At 43.8% G+C, this 18,507-nt stretch overlaps 8 protein-coding genes across 8 annotated transcripts; 4 read left to right on the forward strand and 4 right to left on the reverse strand.

Moving 5' to 3' along the window:
• Window positions 1-19: 19 nt before the first annotated feature.
• On the reverse strand, window positions 20-881 carry I203_100961 (uncharacterized protein; the record flags this gene model as incomplete). Its single annotated transcript, XM_019145924.1, has 5 exons — window positions 20-97; window positions 167-276; window positions 345-380; window positions 461-725; window positions 813-881. 5 exons carry the CDS (start codon window positions 879-881, stop codon window positions 20-22), a joined length of 558 nt encoding a protein of 185 aa, XP_019004483.1.
• A 530-nt stretch (window positions 882-1,411) lies between these two features.
• I203_100962 (uncharacterized protein) lies at window positions 1,412-4,022 on the reverse strand (the record flags this gene model as incomplete). Its single annotated transcript, XM_019145925.1, has 11 exons — window positions 1,412-1,589; window positions 1,670-1,716; window positions 1,790-1,845; window positions 1,919-2,034; window positions 2,148-2,309; window positions 2,392-2,460; window positions 2,592-2,689; window positions 2,804-2,957; window positions 3,099-3,181; window positions 3,247-3,350; window positions 3,485-4,022. The coding sequence occupies 11 exons, from the start codon at window positions 4,020-4,022 to the stop codon at window positions 1,412-1,414; spliced, it is 1,605 nt and encodes a 534-aa protein (XP_019004484.1).
• Window positions 4,023-5,244: 1,222 nt separating this feature from the next.
• I203_100963 (uncharacterized protein) lies at window positions 5,245-6,563 on the forward strand (the record flags this gene model as incomplete). The annotated part of the gene is made up of 7 exons (XM_065516774.1): window positions 5,245-5,254; window positions 5,323-5,481; window positions 5,607-5,697; window positions 5,828-6,034; window positions 6,102-6,180; window positions 6,298-6,399; window positions 6,486-6,563. 7 exons carry the CDS (start codon window positions 5,245-5,247, stop codon window positions 6,561-6,563), a joined length of 726 nt encoding a protein of 241 aa, XP_065373592.1.
• A 587-nt stretch (window positions 6,564-7,150) lies between these two features.
• Window positions 7,151-7,843, reverse strand: I203_100964 (uncharacterized protein; the record flags this gene model as incomplete). Its single annotated transcript, XM_019145927.1, has 4 exons — window positions 7,151-7,253; window positions 7,358-7,441; window positions 7,522-7,615; window positions 7,717-7,843. 4 exons carry the CDS (start codon window positions 7,841-7,843, stop codon window positions 7,151-7,153), a joined length of 408 nt encoding a protein of 135 aa, XP_019004486.1.
• Window positions 7,844-10,354: 2,511 nt separating this feature from the next.
• On the forward strand, window positions 10,355-10,855 carry I203_100965 (uncharacterized protein; the record flags this gene model as incomplete). The annotated part of the gene is made up of 1 exon (XM_065516775.1): window positions 10,355-10,855. One exon carries the CDS (start codon window positions 10,355-10,357, stop codon window positions 10,853-10,855), a length of 501 nt encoding a protein of 166 aa, XP_065373593.1.
• A 1,223-nt stretch (window positions 10,856-12,078) lies between these two features.
• Window positions 12,079-12,600, forward strand: I203_100966 (uncharacterized protein; the record flags this gene model as incomplete). The annotated part of the gene is made up of 1 exon (XM_019145928.1): window positions 12,079-12,600. One exon carries the CDS (start codon window positions 12,079-12,081, stop codon window positions 12,598-12,600), a length of 522 nt encoding a protein of 173 aa, XP_019004487.1.
• Window positions 12,601-12,770: 170 nt separating this feature from the next.
• I203_100967 (uncharacterized protein) lies at window positions 12,771-13,952 on the reverse strand (the record flags this gene model as incomplete). Its single annotated transcript, XM_019145929.1, has 2 exons — window positions 12,771-13,261; window positions 13,400-13,952. 2 exons carry the CDS (start codon window positions 13,950-13,952, stop codon window positions 12,771-12,773), a joined length of 1,044 nt encoding a protein of 347 aa, XP_019004488.1.
• A 1,480-nt stretch (window positions 13,953-15,432) lies between these two features.
• I203_100968 (uncharacterized protein) lies at window positions 15,433-18,177 on the forward strand (the record flags this gene model as incomplete). The annotated part of the gene is made up of 7 exons (XM_019145930.1): window positions 15,433-16,034; window positions 16,120-16,430; window positions 16,537-16,794; window positions 16,913-17,136; window positions 17,320-17,598; window positions 17,710-17,872; window positions 17,963-18,177. The coding sequence occupies 7 exons, from the start codon at window positions 15,433-15,435 to the stop codon at window positions 18,175-18,177; spliced, it is 2,052 nt and encodes a 683-aa protein (XP_019004489.1).
• Window positions 18,178-18,507: the final 330 nt, after the last annotated feature.

Consider the following 18,507-nt stretch of genomic DNA (forward strand, 5'->3'; position numbering starts at 1 on the left):
CTGTGAAGTATTCAAGGAGTTATACCCAGCCATAGAGAACGTTCTCTCTATACCTCACATCATCCTCTCCTTCTTGGGTAGTCAAGATATCTCGGATCTACACACGTACACAGCGGTGTCAGCTCGTTTCCACCAATTCGAGGGAGAGAGGGAAATTTCAGCTAACCTCTTCAGGGGGGTTTAATCCCCATTTCTTGGCTCTTTCCCATCTTTGTAATCTGGTTATACCCACACATGGACCATATGAAGAAGTGAGATCGAATACCCTCAAAACATCTATGAATAGGTATATGGTACATAAGCTACGCTGGGTCCTACAAGGATATGGGGTAAAGATTACTTACGATGTATATCATTATGAGTATCTGGACCGGCATGAACTAAATTCAATTACAAAGTTAGCGTTAGCGTCATTCCACTACCCAGAATTTCATTGTGTTTGTGTAAGTAAATCACTTACTAGGTTCCAATCCTCCCATTTGTACTTTTGCATCCCCCACAATCCCTTTCCACTCTTTTGCTTTTACATTCAAACGTCTCTTTACCTTTTCCTTCTCCTTTAGTCCATCTTCTACTACTAGGACGGGTGAGACATCCCGAGATGATAAAGATCCTTTCTGTACTTCCACCTCGATCTCAGATAATGACGGTTCAGATCGTTTGAGTTTAGTAGATTTCGATTTGGTATTGGATGACGGTCGAGCAGATTGGAACGTCAGTGTTGGCTAGAAAAGAGAAGAAAAGAAAATCGAGGAACGTCAGTTGGTGTATCAACTGATAGTGATGAGGAACAATGGGAAGGGCTAACGTACCTGTGCCAAACCAGCAGACTTCTTTGATTTTGAGGATGTCCCGGCAGAAGCGGTCTTTCTGGGAGGCATGATGGGTGATCTATAGCTTATCTTATTGTAGGTTACGTTGATTGGAGGAAGATACGATTATCGATTGGTACCAGAGTGCTTGGAAGGTAATGACAATATCGATGAGAGTGACAATTCTACTTGATAATATATGATACTATGAGATGTATATGGTGGTTTAAGTGGAGAAGATAGTGTTGATAGGAAAGGAAAGGAACAAAAAAGATTGATGAATTGATGATCGATGGATTCCACTTTCCACTTTGCGCTTTCCACAAGACGATCATCTCTTCCCAACTTCGTCATATCTCTTTAATCAAATTGCCATATCCGGTAATCACCCATTTTCCATCATTACATTTTCAGGGTTTGACTTTTATTACATAATTCATCATCGATCGATACAAGTAAGTTACGAATACTGAAAATGAATGAATGCATGTTATAGAAAGCAGAGCTACTGATACAAGAAACACGATGAACGATCACAAAGCACAAGATGAGATACAAATCCGATATGCACTTATCTACCCAGTCTATTTTACCCCATGCTAAACTCTATCACGAACCTTCTTTTCCTCCTCTTTCATCTTCTTCCTCTCATTCCTCTTATCTCTCCATATCTTACCTCGTTTCACCACCAAGATAGGCATGGGTATACCCAATATGACGATTCCAGATAACAACACAAAGGTCCATCCTGCTCCTAGGGATTTATACATCGATTGACTATTATTCACCAAAAAAAAAATCAACATTAATGTCACCCGATGTGTGGGGTTAATGATTAACGACCAGTATCAACTTACATCGCTGCCACACCGACAGCACCGAATATACATCTCACAAGATTTAACTGTAACCATGACCAAATCAACATCCCATCTGGTATCTGGGTTCTTTTCAAGTAAAAAAGAGAATGTACTTACAGAAGCCGAGACTGCGCCTCCTCTACCTGGTTTAAGATCTTGTCCATAGACCGTTGCTATCGAGCCGAGCCCATTGATCAGATATTTCCTGAAAAGTACGAGTGGCGAAAGATGAATGCAAAAACTTACCAGTACCTATAGTTCCCGTTCCTAGACCCATGAAGAAATTTACTACGAGCGTGGCAGCCAGGGGAGCTTTCACTTGAAGACACCATCCTAATGATGTTACCGCGCACAGGAACAAACTATTGGTATAGTATATCAAACATTCAGTTTCTTGCCCACCTCTATCTTCAGGGTGAATTCTCAATTTCCGGCAAATGACATGACGAGTGGATGACAGAGCGGACCAACTCACGTAGCGAAAGGAGCCAGACATCTAATTCTAGTATATTCAAGATCAAACTCCTGGGGTTTCTTTCGATAATCTCCTCCAACCCTTTTCTCCTCTTTACGGAACCAGTAATCTATTTGTCGACCATTAAGTTGGACTGAGGTGATGGCTCCCAAACCAGATGGTCTAGAAAGCGAGAAAAAACCAAATTCAGTATGCGTCTGTATAACATGGCACTTAGTGAAGGATCTGAGAAAGTGGTATATACAGATAACACAATCCGATTTGTAACTCGGTCAATTCATAGGTATCTTTCAATATTGTCGAATATACGGTTCTGTGGAATGTCAAAATAAAGTTGTTAGTGATATTCTTATTCCTCGAAATTCGAGAGCGTATGTTAAGAGGTTGTTATCGTGTTATTCTTGTTTTGGATGTTGAGGTCATATTGAGGATTGACTGACTCACAATATCGAGTAAAATTCCAGATACAATAACGACACAAACAGGAACACTAAGACGATTTCGGGCGTGAAGAGGATCATGAATGCCGAGAAGGGTTGATACTACACAAGCAGGCAGAGAGATCAGTACTCGTTTTCGACTCGAGTTCTGATAGATGTTTCGGATCAAGATCTAAGGAAAATAACTCTGATCGAGCAGAGAGTAAATGCACCTACTTTCTTTTTAGGTGGTCTTTCAACTTCCTCTTGATGTTCCGTCAACTCCTTCTTCATCCGTCTTTTCTGTAACAATATGAAAGGTGAGGTATTTAATGCAGGAGGTGGGATAGATCCGTCTCCTACTAATGATCGAAGGGTTTCAGGGAGAAATCTACATTTGAAGAATCGTCATGGATCAGCTTGTTATCTCTATCTTGTCCCATGGCCTCCCATATCGGTGTGATGAGAGATGTGAAGTTTGAATTGTTTTTCTTGGTTGTTTCGAAAAAGCAGATGGAAGTTGGCAGCTTACAATATCAGAGGTACAAGTACAACAGCGGTAGCGATAGCCAGAAACCAAAATATACTTCGCCATCCTAATCCATACGTCAACACCTGGAAACCTCGTCGGTCAACAATCAGCGGTCCGTTCACTTCTTCATGACTATGAGTGAACGTACGGCTCCGATGAATGGACCAAGGGCTGGTCCAAGCATTCCTCCTACTTGGAAAGCAGCTGTGAATTTCCCTCTTTCTCTCGGTTCAGCTACGTCCGCCACGCACCCTGATACGTACAAGAAGTATCAGCTACCCTGTTGGTTCTCATATCGTATTCAATGTTTGGATGTTTGGTTGTATGATTGTAAGTGGGAAATGAGGGGATATTGTAGGCGATTGGCGAATAATGAATTGACCTACCATACCCTATAGAAATGACCGCGCTCCCACCAGTACTCTGCAAAGCCCTCAGCACCAATAACAACCAATAAGCCCCCGTAGGACACAGTGCCAGACCTATATTAGATGCCAGGTAAACAACGAGCGTGGAGATATATACTGGTCTTCTACCGTATGAATCGGACAATGACCCAAGAAAGGAAGGTGTGACAGCTTGAAATATAAGGTAGACGGTTACAGCTTGAGATATCGCACTTTCGCTTTTGCCAAACGCTACGGACAAGGTTGGGATAGCTGGTACGAATATATTCGATGAGATGGGTGAGAATATACCGGCTATTCCCCCGATGATAACGATTAGGATTTTGGTCGATCGAGAAAAGGCTGAATATGGTTTGGAGGATGCCGAGGTCGCTGTGGGATGAAGGGGCGGGAATGGTATAGTCGTAGATGCTGGGAGGGTATCAGGGGCAAGAGGTGGAGAGGAGGGTTGAGTGTGGGTACTTCCCTCGATCCGTGTTGAAGATGATTCGTCGGAGTTGTGATGGGTGTCGACCATGATCTCGTTTTCGTTCGAGTTCAGATGTTGTATTTGGGATTCATCTCCTGCCCGAGTGTCTTTGGACGGAGATGATTGTTGGTTGTCGTTCATCATCGGTCTATTTGATACCACACAAGATAAAGATCCGATGCTCGATCCTGAATATCTTCCTCTTCTATGACTTCGCAAGGGGATTATTCTATATCCGGATTTCCAAATCGTCCGTCCGCTCCATGCCCAATTTTCAGATCGTATTCCCAAGTCCCTTGATCACTATAGCACTACATTCGTCCACTTTTACTTTGATCTTTCTGTACACATACCGTTCTTTACCCAACGACCTCACAGACAGTACGATGAATAAGAAGAGATATAATTGATGGTGATGAATCAATGAGAATTCTCGGATCTCATCCGGATAAGTACTCGAGTACTCGTATAAACTAGAACTGAAAGCGGGATTCGCCCGCTCGTCCACAAACCTCCACATAAGTCTTCAAGTGAATAAGAATAATGGTCAACATGCATCCCACATTTCAGTCCCTATGACTTTGGCATTGCCAATCTCCTTCTCTTGACATAGTCAATCTTGCCCCCATATATGCATACACAAGTTTTATATGCATGAGCGACATTGTGCTGGGGCGCAGGCCGTCTCTGCTCTCGGTTTCAGTCAAATAACTCAAATTGACTCTCTTCTGCGAAGTTGAACAGATATGTATGCTAAATGGCCCTTCTTACCATGCATGCATGGTACAGTCAGATGCAGATCGTGGCACAGCATATGGTGAAGCTTGTCTGATTGCTCTATGAGACATGCAGGTGCAGGAAGGTAAGATACGGAGGCACTGTTCTGTAGATTGCAGCTATCTTTAGTAGAAAAGTTATTTTCAGCTCGGCTTGATACGATGATACGTTCGGACATCCCCGGAAGTTGACTGTTCGGCCGATCAGCCACCAAATCGGCCGACTCGACTGTAGGACTTCGATCATTTACATAAGATTTCACGCTTTGCTGGAATGCATCTCAAACAATGTTGGAATTTGAATGATATCTCCTTGTTCGGCGATGAGGAACTAACGGAGATGAGTGGTGATCTCCTTCAAACGCCGTCATCGTTCATCGTCGCCGACATGGATTTATACACAAAGGTTATAAATGCACCTAAGTTACTAAGTTATCTTGTCTCACAGGAAAATTCCTTTTCACAAAGATCACTATATATCACACCGAATCACGATGTCAGGTGGTGAGTTAATCTGCAACATGTAGGGTCAATCGTACCTTCTAATTTCTGTGTTCACGAACGGAACGTAGACTGCTGTAAACTCCCCCCTGTCCAAGCCGAATATACCCCCAAGGGTTCATACAGCACTATCAACGGTCTCAAGACTTACGCCGTTGGGCCTGAAGATGCTAAAGTAACTGTATTGAGCGTATATGATATCTTCGGATACTCTCCACAGATCTTACAAGGTGAGTCTGGTCTGAGCATATTCATCATCACCGTCTATCATTAGTCATCAGCCTTGGTAACACCGAAGACACAACAATTAGCTGATCAGTATCCTCTGTGAAAAATTTGTATTGGATGTGATCAGGTGCCGACCTCATTGCCTCGCAGGGATATAGAGTTTTGATGCCTGACTTCTGTGATGGGAAATACGCTACTGCTGATATGTTTGCTCCTGGGTGAGTCTGTCATTCTGCATACACCACGCATTGTATAACATATATCCATCCATCGCAAGCATTGTGATATCTTATCTCACATCCCCCTTCCTCTGTGTTTTTAGTTGTGCTGACTATCATAAACTATCAGAGGAGAGGAAGAACGAGCTCAGTTCTTCTCTGGTTTTCCCGGAGCGATCGCCTCTCAACTTGAACCAGTATCCAAATACGTCCAAAAGCTCAGGTCATCTAGCTCTTCATCGAAGATCGCTGCTATAGGTTACTGCTGGGGATACAAAGTGGTAGTCGAAGCTCAAAGTCAAGCTGGTGTAGAGGCCATTATCGGTGCCCACCCAACGTGAGTAGCTTACATGTCAGATCTTGCCTTAATACGTGTATTGTGCTGACAGAGCAAAAAATTACAGGTTCGCCGCTAAAGAAGATGGTGATAAGATTGATGTCCCTACTTTGTTGCTTCCCTCCGGAGGTGAAGATATGGAAGTTGTACGTTTTACATATATCCCTTTTTTCCCATTGCTTTTATCTCGTCTCGTCATCATAAACAATAGTTGACATCTACCATATACTGACTTTCCATTGGTTTTTTATCCTTATCTGTAGATGACTCAAATTCAAAAGATTGTTGAATCAAAACTCCCAGGTAAAATCTCACTGAAACATTATCCGGATATGCCTCATGGATGGATGGCTGCCCGAGGTGATGTGAGTGGTATATTTTCCTCTATGAGTTGATCACCTGTGATGGCAGTAGAATGATTGAGCTGACACCTGAGTTCAACTTATTGTAGCTCTCTGGTGGTAAAGCTACCGAAGAATTCGCTGATGGATACAAGTTGGTTGTCAAATTCCTCAAAGACACTTTCTAAGCGATCGAGGTTTGCTCTAAGGTATCATATGGTGGGAACAAAAAGATAGACATATATAGCTCTGATAGAAATCAGGTACAAATGGCAACATGCATCTCAATGCGATAGAAGCTGAGCTAGCCATCAAGAAATCGACTAGTCAATGAAGCATAATAGTAATCATGAATGAGATGCGGTACTGTTGAGTAATTGTGAATATTAATAATCCTGATCACTCACTCAGAACATAGCATATATCGTATATATCATGCATGAGTCAAGGGGTTCGTATATAAGCACAAAGTGATATCTCAATAGACTACTAGATGGGATTAGTATAACAAGCAAAGAAGAAGAAGGTAACTTGAGATGAAAGCGGTATAAGTCATATCGGAACGGATCAATCGTATATATCAAATAACAATCGTGAAAGCAAAGGAACGAAACCCTAATGAATGGATACAGACGAAAGAACAAATCATCAGTAATCGATAATCTGAAAATATCACTACCTTGATTAGAGGGAAACAAGGGTGGTAATGGAACTTACATAAATTACAAAATACCATTAAAATACATCAACAGACGAGACCAGACCAATTTCGCATTTAGAAATCGGTTTTGATATTTTTCGAAGCCGATGTTGATGGTGCTGCACCTGCTGAATCTCTTATGGCGGTGAATGACTGAGCTAAAGAAGCTGGTTTGCCTCTGCAACCACGACAGAGAACAATCAACATCAGTTACATTTTCACGTGAGCATAGTGCATTGGGGAAAGGGGATATCATTTGAGACCGTATCACTCATCACTCACTTGGCAAAATGACGTTGCTTAGCACCTGCCAACTTAGCTGTACAAGGAGATTGAAGTTGATCGGTAGGTGATACTGTTGGTTTACTGACACATCATTCATACAAGTCAGCTGAGTCATCACACACTGTGGTTTGTTAGCGGTTTGACGATAACATCCGACTTACTTGGCTTTAGCGAATCGTTTGGCTAATAAGGCTTTTTGACCCAATCCGGCACCTGCTTTTGAGAGTTCGGTCATCTGTCCAGGGACGATGTTTGCTAGATATTGAGGCGACAACGTCAATAAATACAAAAATGAGTCCAATATGTTGATCGATAATCTCCATCCAACGTGTGTAATGCCAATAGCGTGAACTCACCATTAGCAGTTCCCAGAGGTTTACTGGGAGCGATCACCTTGGCTTGATGCTTTGGATCGTGCAAGGGCGTTATAGTAGGTGAAGAAGAGGTGGACTTGTTAGGTGTTGATGAGGTAGATGAGGACATGTTGGTTGATGTTATTCCAACGATAAATCGACGGTGGGTTCAAGAAGACTGGACTGCTTGAGTGTCTGTTTTTTAATTTGTTTGTTCACTTGTTGTCGTATGGTAGATGACAAAAGAGGAATGTTTCGGCTGGTAGGTGATGTTATGGATGATGTTTGTTGTTATAGTTGTGAATGGGATGGGTGGCAAAGTGAAAAAAAGTAATGTTTGGATGGATGGATGGATGGATGGATGGAAAAGGAAAAGACAGTCGCGACTCACACTCACCCCGGGTGGCTGGTCAAATCACTCTGCCTATGACGTGACGGGATTACGGGGTTTACGTAGAAAATCATTCAACGTGGCACATCCATGTCCACATGGAACTCGGAAGTGGCGGGGACAGAGGACCAGTTTTTGGTAGGAAGTAGTAAGCTAAGGGAGAAAGGAAGCATGGGCGGAACGATTGCACATCCAAGCTCAGCTTTTGGCCATGATTTGACATATAAGGCATACCTCTTGTTGTTCGGATCCCAAGATTTCCAGAGAACCGTTACTGATAAAATACAACAACATGTCATCATTCGCCACTTTTTCCACTCGAACAGGTACGAAAAGAAAAGCAACAGACGATTCGGATGATACCACTGTACAAACAATTTTCAAGCGACCTGCACTGAGCTCCTATTTTGACGAAAGACGAGAAAACTCACAAGTCGAAGAAGTCGTGATGATGGACTATCATCCTTCGACTGATCGAAAACCATATATCTCTTTTGATGTAAACAGCGACAATGAAAGAACGATGAGTTGCTCAACAGCCGAGTCAATCTCAATGGCCATTCAGACTGGTAGAAGTCTTGAAAGAACTGGATGGGGGAGTATGAACTGTCATTCTCTCGAGAATTCATATGGCTGTAACTGCCCCGATTTCATCTGATTTTGTGCCATGGTGCAAACGAGATTGAGGACAAGGATCTTGCTCATCCATGCACAAGCTCCTGTATAGCTTCTGCCGACATCGCATCAACAACAGAATCACAAACCTCGGTGTTGCGTCTGATGGGCCTCTGATAGAAGCAAAGGACCGTATGAAACTGCTTATGTATTCATGAAATAGCTACCAAACAGTACTTTGGCTAGAAGAGGTACAAGCGATTTTCATTACTCATGATTCTTTCTGATAATGGTCCTCGTTGTAAGTGTACGTTTTCGCCCAAATGAGCTTTGTAGTCAGTGATTTGAAAATTCAGCTTGGGTGTGATATTCGATAGAGAGACATTTCAAATCGAGTTTCTCGTATATTTCACCAGTTTCTTTCATCGAAGGGCAACATATCTGAATCAATCTGAGAAGCTTCTTCCGATACCTTCTCGATATTTTCCTTCCAAAGAGGATGTTAAGCATATTCGGACTCAGCAATCATTCATCTCAAGGATGTCTGTCTGTTGATCCTCCACTGGGTGACCATCAAGCCTATGTATCTGGTACTGTATCAGGATTATAGACATCGAAGCATCACTCACATCCTATCTTCTAGTCGAATACCAAGGCGACATCCTATGTGTCGTCGCCCACTACTTTGCTCCTCGCTCTCATTTGACCTGGTTCCTTCATGCATCATTCCTTGTAGCTCTTCGATATAGGCGTTTCGGTTGTTTAACTGATGGAAGCTTCTCTGAGTGTAGTGGCGGATACTCCTGAATAAAGTCGTCCCTTAGACACACACTTGATTCTGATATCTTTGATAATCATCAGGGAACTTCCTTTCTTCGAAATTTTTTACCCAATTCTCGTAGCTTGCCTCTGATGTCTCTGAAACTCATCAGAAATCTCTTGAAATCTTCGAGGATCAGTCTCGGTGGATCGTAGAGTTGGAATAGTAGCTAACAAGGATTCTTCGTTCCGAATAAAATCTTCCGTATATGCGTTTTGGGCTTTCTTCGCTTGACGAAGACTATGCGGATGGAGTCCTCTCTTGTTTCGGGCCATGTGAGTCTGGGTTCAGGGCTGATCCTATATCTCCCAATTCCTGTGTAGGGTGTACTGATATAGATAGTATGGATGAACCTACATTTTCCTCCACCAGAGGGAATTTGCCACTGTCGTCTTCGGTTCCGTTGCTGGTGCTTGTTCACATGCATGCTGTTTCTGAGGCTGGCTCTCGATCGGGTCTTCTGCCCTGTAAAGGTGTTAAATTTGGAATAAGGCTGGGGATCCTTGTATGTGTATTTACGTCGGATCGTGGGGACGTTCCTTGGCGGGCGGCTCGAGTATGGACATTTTCAGTGAGGTTGATTGATCTGTGGGTGGATTACGCACGAAGCCCCTCAACAACGCTTTGACCCCTGCAACAAGCACAGATGTACACGGACATCAATCTCACAAATATCATCACTCTGGAATACTCGAGTACTTCGTCACTCTCCTTGCATCTTCTTCTACAACCAACCCTACGTCGACGACCATAAAGCCGAGTCATCCAGTACCGTCCAAATTAACGAAATATCACCTCGATATAATTGCCTCAATATGGATGCTCACTGCGGCACTACCTTACTCAATACCTCTTCAGACCATCGCTTACCCTCTGACGTTTGCGATCACATCCTCTCGATTCTCGAGGCTCAAGGTCAATCTGCATCACTCGCCAAAGTTGCTCAATGTTCATCATCAATGTGCCAGAGGGTCATATCATATTTGTACAGATCATTCACACTCGACGATAAATCGGTCAACTGGGTTCTCAAATCGATTTTTCAGAATCAACCATCTGGTCAAGGCAGACACCAACATGTCTGTTCAAGTATCAGAACCATGGTTATACAACCGGTCACCCAACCGATATCTAACGAAGTAACCCATATTCTCAAAACCACTAAACCGTCTGGTACTCGTCTGCATGTGGCACTCGGATGCACCGCCCATTTGGACATGACTCCAGTGGTATTTGGACTCACAACTTTGACAATATCTCCACTTTCATGCATGCTGAGATCAATCCGACTGGAGAATTCCTTAGTATGCATCTGATCTACATGTAAACCAAATCTTCAGGCTGACAGAAGCCAAAACGACTATGCTATCCAACGTTCCTTCCTGATGCCCCCTGTTCTACCCTACCACCTTGATCTGCCTTGAACAATATAAAGCTCAGCATGGAAAAAGCTTCTTGCTATGCAAGCTCATAAACAGAACCTATTTAAAGCGTTCTGGAGGCTATCATAGGCAACAGGCCAGCTCGTGGTGTTTCAGAACCGCCTGTGCCGCTCCCTCCATTTTGTGGAATATTGACTATCCATATGATTACTCGTTGTTCAGTCAATTCCTGCCAAATCCACAATCAGCCTTGAGTGACACAAGATAAGTATCTTATGATGTACCACACAAAGTACCAGAGCAAAGTGAGGGACCCTGCGCTTTACATAGGAGCATACCAATGCGAAATGGCGCTTCTGAGAACCTCTGTCAATCTCTGGCTTTGCAGGGTCAAATCTGTAGGTATTTCCTCAGTTTTTTTCCAGAAAGTAGATATTTGACAGTTCCACTATCACCTTTCAGCGCTACAGACTGCCGATCATGCCTGTGTCATGCCTGTCCTGAAAGTGAGGGCGATTTTGAGCCGATTTTGGCACTTCTGGCATCCGCAGCTCAAAGTCACTCTCTCATAGCCCTTCCAAGCAGTGATTTTGATAGCAACAAGCTGATAGATGTAACAAACATGGTTTACTAGACCATTAGCAGCCGGATCTGCGCCCAACATGGCCGGAAACATCACAAAATTTAAGAGGAAGGCTCGGCCACAAAACTGACATCTATACTTGTGTGTATGCATTATGAAACATGAAAGGTGCATATATCTACTCTCCTCTCGATTCTGCACAACATGGACTGCTTCAAAATGCACCTTGATAAGCTGAGTGATGAGCAAAATTGACAAGAAGGCAGAAAAATGACATTTTGTCCGAGTTGGCGGTGCGTCCGAATGCCCCGTGAATACGAGTATCTTTCCTAATCTTCAACATCTCTACATCATTGGTCCACCCCTCTCATCCTCTCAAACGTTCGACGACATCCTCACCCTGCTCCCGCAAACCTGCTCACCTCACCAGATCACTTTCGAGCTCACAGCAAGCGCATGTGGATACCACGCTTTCCGTGCCTTGATTGACAATGCGAGAATCAAGAAGACTCTAAATCGACTAATCATCCATAATATGCATACTTCATATCTACCTCCACCGTCATCAATCGAAATGATAGGGTCTTTCAGAGATCATCTCTGCTCACCTAGAGATCAATATGGCCACGTCAAAAAGGGCAAGCGATGTAGTTGGGATTGCGACGAGAGATCCGCAGAGGTTATCCTACATTACATTCAATCTTATCCCGATCAAAGTGATTTTCCACCTCTTAGAATTGTAGAAAGGATAAAGACAGATTTGGTACAGATTGAAGCTGAGGGTGCAGTAGGGAAGAAGGAAGAAGATGGAGATGAAGATGAAAAATCTCCAACGGGAAGCGAACAAAGCGAGGATGAGTATGAGAAAATATCCACTACCGATACCGATATTTGGAGAACTCCCCGATCAAAACAAACAACACTGATCGCATCGAAGTTGGATAAGATGATAGATCGAGAAGCTGCGGGGTGGAAATATAATCCGGATCAAAATGAGGAAGTAAGATTGGCGACGATCGAAAAGTGGCAGAAGAGGGTGGTTTTCGTGAACGAATTCGATGGAAGAAAGCTCAGAGGTTTTGGACATGACCCGTAATATGCTGTAAAAAATGATCAAGTGACAGGAAAATGATGAATCGATAAATAATTTTGACCCGTGTACTGGCGACGACTTTCGTCTATAAGGAATGAAGCGATTGATACCGATCCTCGCTGGTCTCACACCGGCTCTAGACAAGTGAAATCAGTAATGTATTCTATTTAGGCTCATCGATATAAAGCAATGGGATGCGGGGTTGACCCACCTGAACAGACTCTACAATTCTCCCCAACTTGACAATCTTCACGCACAACCCACTCTACACACTTCTTCCTTTTTTCTACCTCTTCGTGGGCCAAAGCGACTTGTTCCGGATCGACATCATCTGTACTTGTCCCTGATCGATGCTGACCTCTCTCTACTAAGGCATCCTCAAGAAGTCTCCGATGGAGACTCTGGATGTTGTCCTCAGTGAGATGCTCCTTGCGGGCAACGATCATCTTCACCGGCTTGATACTTTCTGTGACGGCTTGATCCTTCTGGTCTAGTTTTACTATCTTGAGTTCGTTGGACAGAGGGTAGAGGATATCATATTGATAACCTTCGTCACTTTCTCGGGCTTCAGCTGTATGCATCCCAGAATCTATCCATTCATCTGCCTCGTATGCCGATATGGACTGTAGGGAGATTTTGATCTGGTATTTACCCAGAGGTGGCACTTGACGATAGTGACAAATTCTATGAATGTCAATCTCTTCTAAGCTATTCATGGAGCTGTACAGTCTTGGTATTTGCCTATGTGCCATATCTATTGGCCCTCAGGTGTTCGGCTTTAGACAAAGGAATCGGTAATTACAGTGCAAGACAATGAAGTCGATCAATTTCTGGATAGCGTCCTTGTTCAGCCTTAGCCTCATTCTGAGCACGTAATTGCGGTCCTTGGGCTCTTCGTCATATAAGGATAGGTAGTCGATATGCTGAAAAAGCAGAGTAGTATCGGCGCTTGAAGATCCATCAGGTCCGCAGAGAGATCTAAACACCTCGTCATGCAATAGCAAAACGCTAGATAGGGGCACAAATAGACGTTTGACATAACGAAGAAGTTTGATGTATCGGACGGCATCTGTGTCGTCAAATTTGATAGGTTTTACTAGATTGATAGTTGATAAACGTTGTTGTATTGAGTCTGTCGAGTCCCTCAGAAGGGTAAATATTCCACCAGCAGCTTCGGCATTGAGAGTAAATGATTCGTACAAGTATGGTGCGACGAAGGTGTAATGGGACCTCGAGCATCTATGAAGAGCGGCGACACTTTTGCGAAGACCTTGGGAAAGGAGAAGTTGGACGATGTTGAGGTAGAGTTCGGGCGGGAGCAGAATACAGGCAGGGGAGGCGAGCGTGGCGATCATGTTCCCTACTGTAGATTCTGATGAATCGCAGTGACAGGTCTAGGAGGTGACTTACTGGGAGAAAAGAAGGTGCCAAAAAGCAAACAAGGTAAAGAAAGCGAAGAGATGAGATGGGAAAATTGAAGAGTGCGATGTAGCTGAATAAAACGAACCGCCCTCCTGTCTCCGTCGGCGTTGCTGTTTCAACTGGGCAACGGGGGCCGAGTTGAGAGATCCAAGCGATGCATCTTGTGTTTCATACACAATCACAATCAGGGATCCCAGGGATCCCATCTCTGGTCAAACGGGACAGAAAATCATCTATATCGCTCATGCATCTCTTTTGCGTCGAAGAGTCATCTATCATGTCGGATCCTATCCACCATCGCCTTCGTTCAACCGCGCTGCTGTTTTCATGTCGTAAAATATGATCGCCATACTCACGACTGCATCAGGTCTGCAACTCTCTCCCGAGCTCACCCACCAGGTCTCACCATCATCCAAGTCTCGAAACAACAATCAACTGTGTTGGCCCGACTTACTTTCGGATATCTTTCGGATATCAGTCTCATGTGTATCGATTATTTTGCGTTGGGCACTCTGTATGTACAATTGCGCAATTCCTCCAAGACCACTTTTGAACACGGACACAAATAGGACGTTGTCGGATCTTGATATGTAGAACCAGTCTAGCCTGATTTGCACTCAATCGATCTTTTCTCTTGTCGTCGTATGAATGAGTTGCATGCTAGATTCTCTCATTCTTCTCCTTGTGTGCGATGTCCATTTCATGCATGAGTTCGATAAGTTATCTGTGGTACAGATGGGCTGATAGCTGATAGTTCTATTCGGGATTAAGCGGTCCACTCATATAAACTTGGTCCGGGGCAATTCATCCGAGTGGTCACTCTTTCATTCATATCCATATTACGCATCACTCCTCCCTCGTTTGGAGGATGGGAGTCACGCCAAACCAACAGCTCAAAATTTGTTACCCCTGCTATTGAGCCATACCAATTCATACATACATAGTCATATACATACCCTCATCAATCACCAGCTCAAGGATCAGCGAGACGGCTCAGTGCGAATACCACTGAAGAGACAGAAGTTCAACCGCTCTGATCTGTCATTTGCTTCACTGGTATCTACAGTTGATAATCAGTCAATTTATCGGCTATCTGAGACAAGGACAACACCACCACTCGATCATCAATAATAACTACCTCCCCGTTGGCGACATCACAAGTACGTATATCTCATATTCCATATCCTGTCCGTTTTGATCTCGATCGTTGATCGGCCTTGTTTTTCGCCTCGGCTTACAGGATCACTCACACAACGGGGGCGTACCATCAACCAAACCCAGCCCATATCCCAGCATAAATTGTTTGAGGACTAGTCTTCAGACTCATGTGGATCAGTATGTACCATCGTACCAATCACGATGTTACACCTCGTTAACCTATCATATCATTTTAGATATAACGACATCGCTACAATGACAGATCAACCAGCCTCATCATCTTCCTCGTCCTCATCATCTTCCTCGTCCTCCTCATCTTCATCGTCCTCCTCTTTCGCTTCTTCATCCTCTTCATCAACACCAACTTCGTCACCTGAACCCGAACCGCATTATCCATTATTACCCAAACCACCCCATGTGGATCCTACCATCCGTGTCAATCCCCTAGAACCAGTGGGCTTACAACAACGCTTATCTCTTCGTGAACCTCCCGGGCCAGATATAATACCGCCTACTCGACCCGCTCTTAATGAATTCAGGTTGAGTGAAGGTCCTCAAGTGAGATCCGCTAAATTGAAAGCGTTATGGAGATCTTTACCTCATTTACCGGATATCCCATCTTCGCACGGGGATGATTCACCTACACCAACGAAGAGGATGAAATTGCCTGGTCAAGATACCCTTACGGCCCTGTCACCCGAACGAGCAGATAGATTAAGAAAGCTGTATCAGGAGGAACTGGTCAAGGCTTGTAATGATAAGAGACCCGAGGCGAGATTATGGGGAGGTGCAGATGATCTGACGGAACCCGAGATAAAGAATTTGCAAGGAAAGGGCATAGCATGGCAGGATTTCAGGTAAGTGCATCCTTTCATTGTCTTTCACTACAAAGGTTCATAGTAGCATGTGTTTTGGGGTTGCTTATTGGCTGAACTCTCACAGACGATTCCTCTGGGACAAAGAGAAAGAGCTTTGGGATATATTCCAAGATCTCGATAAAAACGGAGATGGGCGACTGGACGCAACGGAAATGAGAGCAGCCTTATCACGCTCAGGTGTAGATATCACTCCAGCGACTACATCGGATCTCGTTCAGTTCCTTGCTTCCCATCCTGCGGAAAATGGAGTTTCGACCAGGGAAACGAGGAATGCATGGAGTCCCGAACCGGGGGATATGTATATTACATTTGCAGAGTTCAGGGACTTCCTAATCATGTTGCCTAGGAAAGCGACTCCATTTGAGATATATAAATGTGAGTGGTAGTCTCATCTCTTCGCCAAGTCACGTATACTTGAAGCTAGAGTGATTCCCGGAGATAATTACAGAACCAAGACTGACCTCATTCCTGGACTCCCTAGTCTACCAAGTGAAGAAACGCACCTCGGATGGACGCGGAGCCGCAAGAGTAGATAAAGAAGGAGATATCAACGTTTCATTTCCAAAAGCACCTAATTCATCACAGCAGTCTACCGCCGCTGGATTCTTCCATCCTCCTCAATCCCGCCACGACGAAGAGTATGCTGATACACCTGGAACCGAGCCTGAGGAGGAGGAAATAGTAGAAGAGAGGAGTGAAGCTTGGAGGTTCTTGTTGGCTGGTGGAATCGCTGGTGCAGGTGAGTTATTGATTTGGTTGAATTTTATGATATTCCAATTTATCTTGGGAGGTGTAGCGCTAGATGTGGAATCTCGTCATTACCAAATACTGACTGATTCCCAACTCTAAACCTACAGTATCACGTACCGTCACTGCCCCATTTGACCGACTGAAAATTTACCTCATCACCACCCACGATTTTTCGGCATTCAACAAAGACGCACACTTGAATCATCCCTTTCGTGCTGGTATTAAAGCGGTAACGAATCTGTGGGGGGCGGTCAATAGGATATATATAGATGGAAAGGGGTTGAAAGCGTTTTGGGTAGGCAACGGGCTGAACGTTACCAAGATCTTCCCTGTGAGTGGTCTCTCCTCTGGAGTTCACTTCGAAAAGCAAAACAACGAACATTAGATCAACTCGTATTCCATATATTCCTATCGCATCATATCAGATCGGAGGAATCAAATCTCACTTTCACCGTGTCGAGATGATGATTTGGTCACCGTCTACAAACTTACTGGTATTCATTCACTACTACAGGAATCAGCCATCAAATTCGTTTCATACGAACAATCCAAGAAGTTCCTCGCGGTGTACTGGGACAAAGTATCTGATCCAGCCGATTTATCATCTTCATCGAGATTCATCGCAGGTGGTTTCGGAGGTATAACGTCTCAATTTGCCATTTACGGACTGGAGACACTGAAAACGAGAATCCAGTCGGAAGTGGGGCCGAACGAGGGTTGGAGGCAGGTTAGAGATACCGCGAGGAGTATGTGGAGGAGTGGTGGGATCCGGAGTTATTATAGGGGATTGACTGTGAGTAACAGCTCATCTGGTTTTTCCCGAGGATCCCTTTATCCACATGGGGCCATACCATCTAGATCTACATTACAACTTGGGGCTAATTCAGTGTGTATTCCCTCACAGCTTGGCTTAGTCGGTGTCTTCCCTTACTCAGCCATAGACATGGGCACATATGAAACTCTTAAGACTGCTTATTGCAGATCTACAGGTAAAGATGAACCTGAGGTATTTGCAGTATTGAGTTTCGGAGCATTGTCAGGTAGTATAGGTGCAGCGAGTGTTTATCGTGAGTTTTGAGTCAACATATCTATCATGTTTCTCATTTCCATCGTCCCCGAGACGTTGATAATGAATCTAATGATCCCTGGATATATAGCAATCAACCTTTTACGAACTCGATTACAAGCATCAGGTTCCTCAGGTCATCCACAGCAGTACAAAGGATTCTTGGACGTCGCTCAGCAGACACTGAGGAACGAAGGTTGGAGAGGGATGTATAAAGGTTTATTACCTAGTATATTGAAAGTTGGACCTGCAGTGGGAGTCAGTTGGATAGTGTATGAGGATTGTAAGAGAAGGTTGGGCGTGTAGAGACGTGCATCCAGTGTACACAGAATAGATGGAACAAGACGTCGGAGAGTGAGGTCAAAATGGACAAACAGGCGGAATAGACTAGATACTGAAATTACAATAGTATATAGTATATATGTTCATTAAACATTTGTGTGTTGATGTGTCGAATATGGGTTGGAAGTATCATTGGAATCGTCGTCATAAAACAACATTATTATTACTTATCAACGGAAAGAGGAGATGGGTTGGAATTAGAGTAGCTTATCAGCTTATAGTAGTCTGATTAGTGTAGTGTTCTGTATAACATATCACATATTTCATATTTCACATGCAAATGGCAGGATCAGC

The sequence above is a fragment of the Kwoniella mangroviensis genome, assembly GCF_000507465.2.
Source record: "Kwoniella mangroviensis CBS 8507 chromosome 1 map unlocalized Ctg01, whole genome shotgun sequence".
NCBI lineage: Eukaryota > Fungi > Basidiomycota > Tremellomycetes > Tremellales > Cryptococcaceae > Kwoniella > Kwoniella mangrovensis.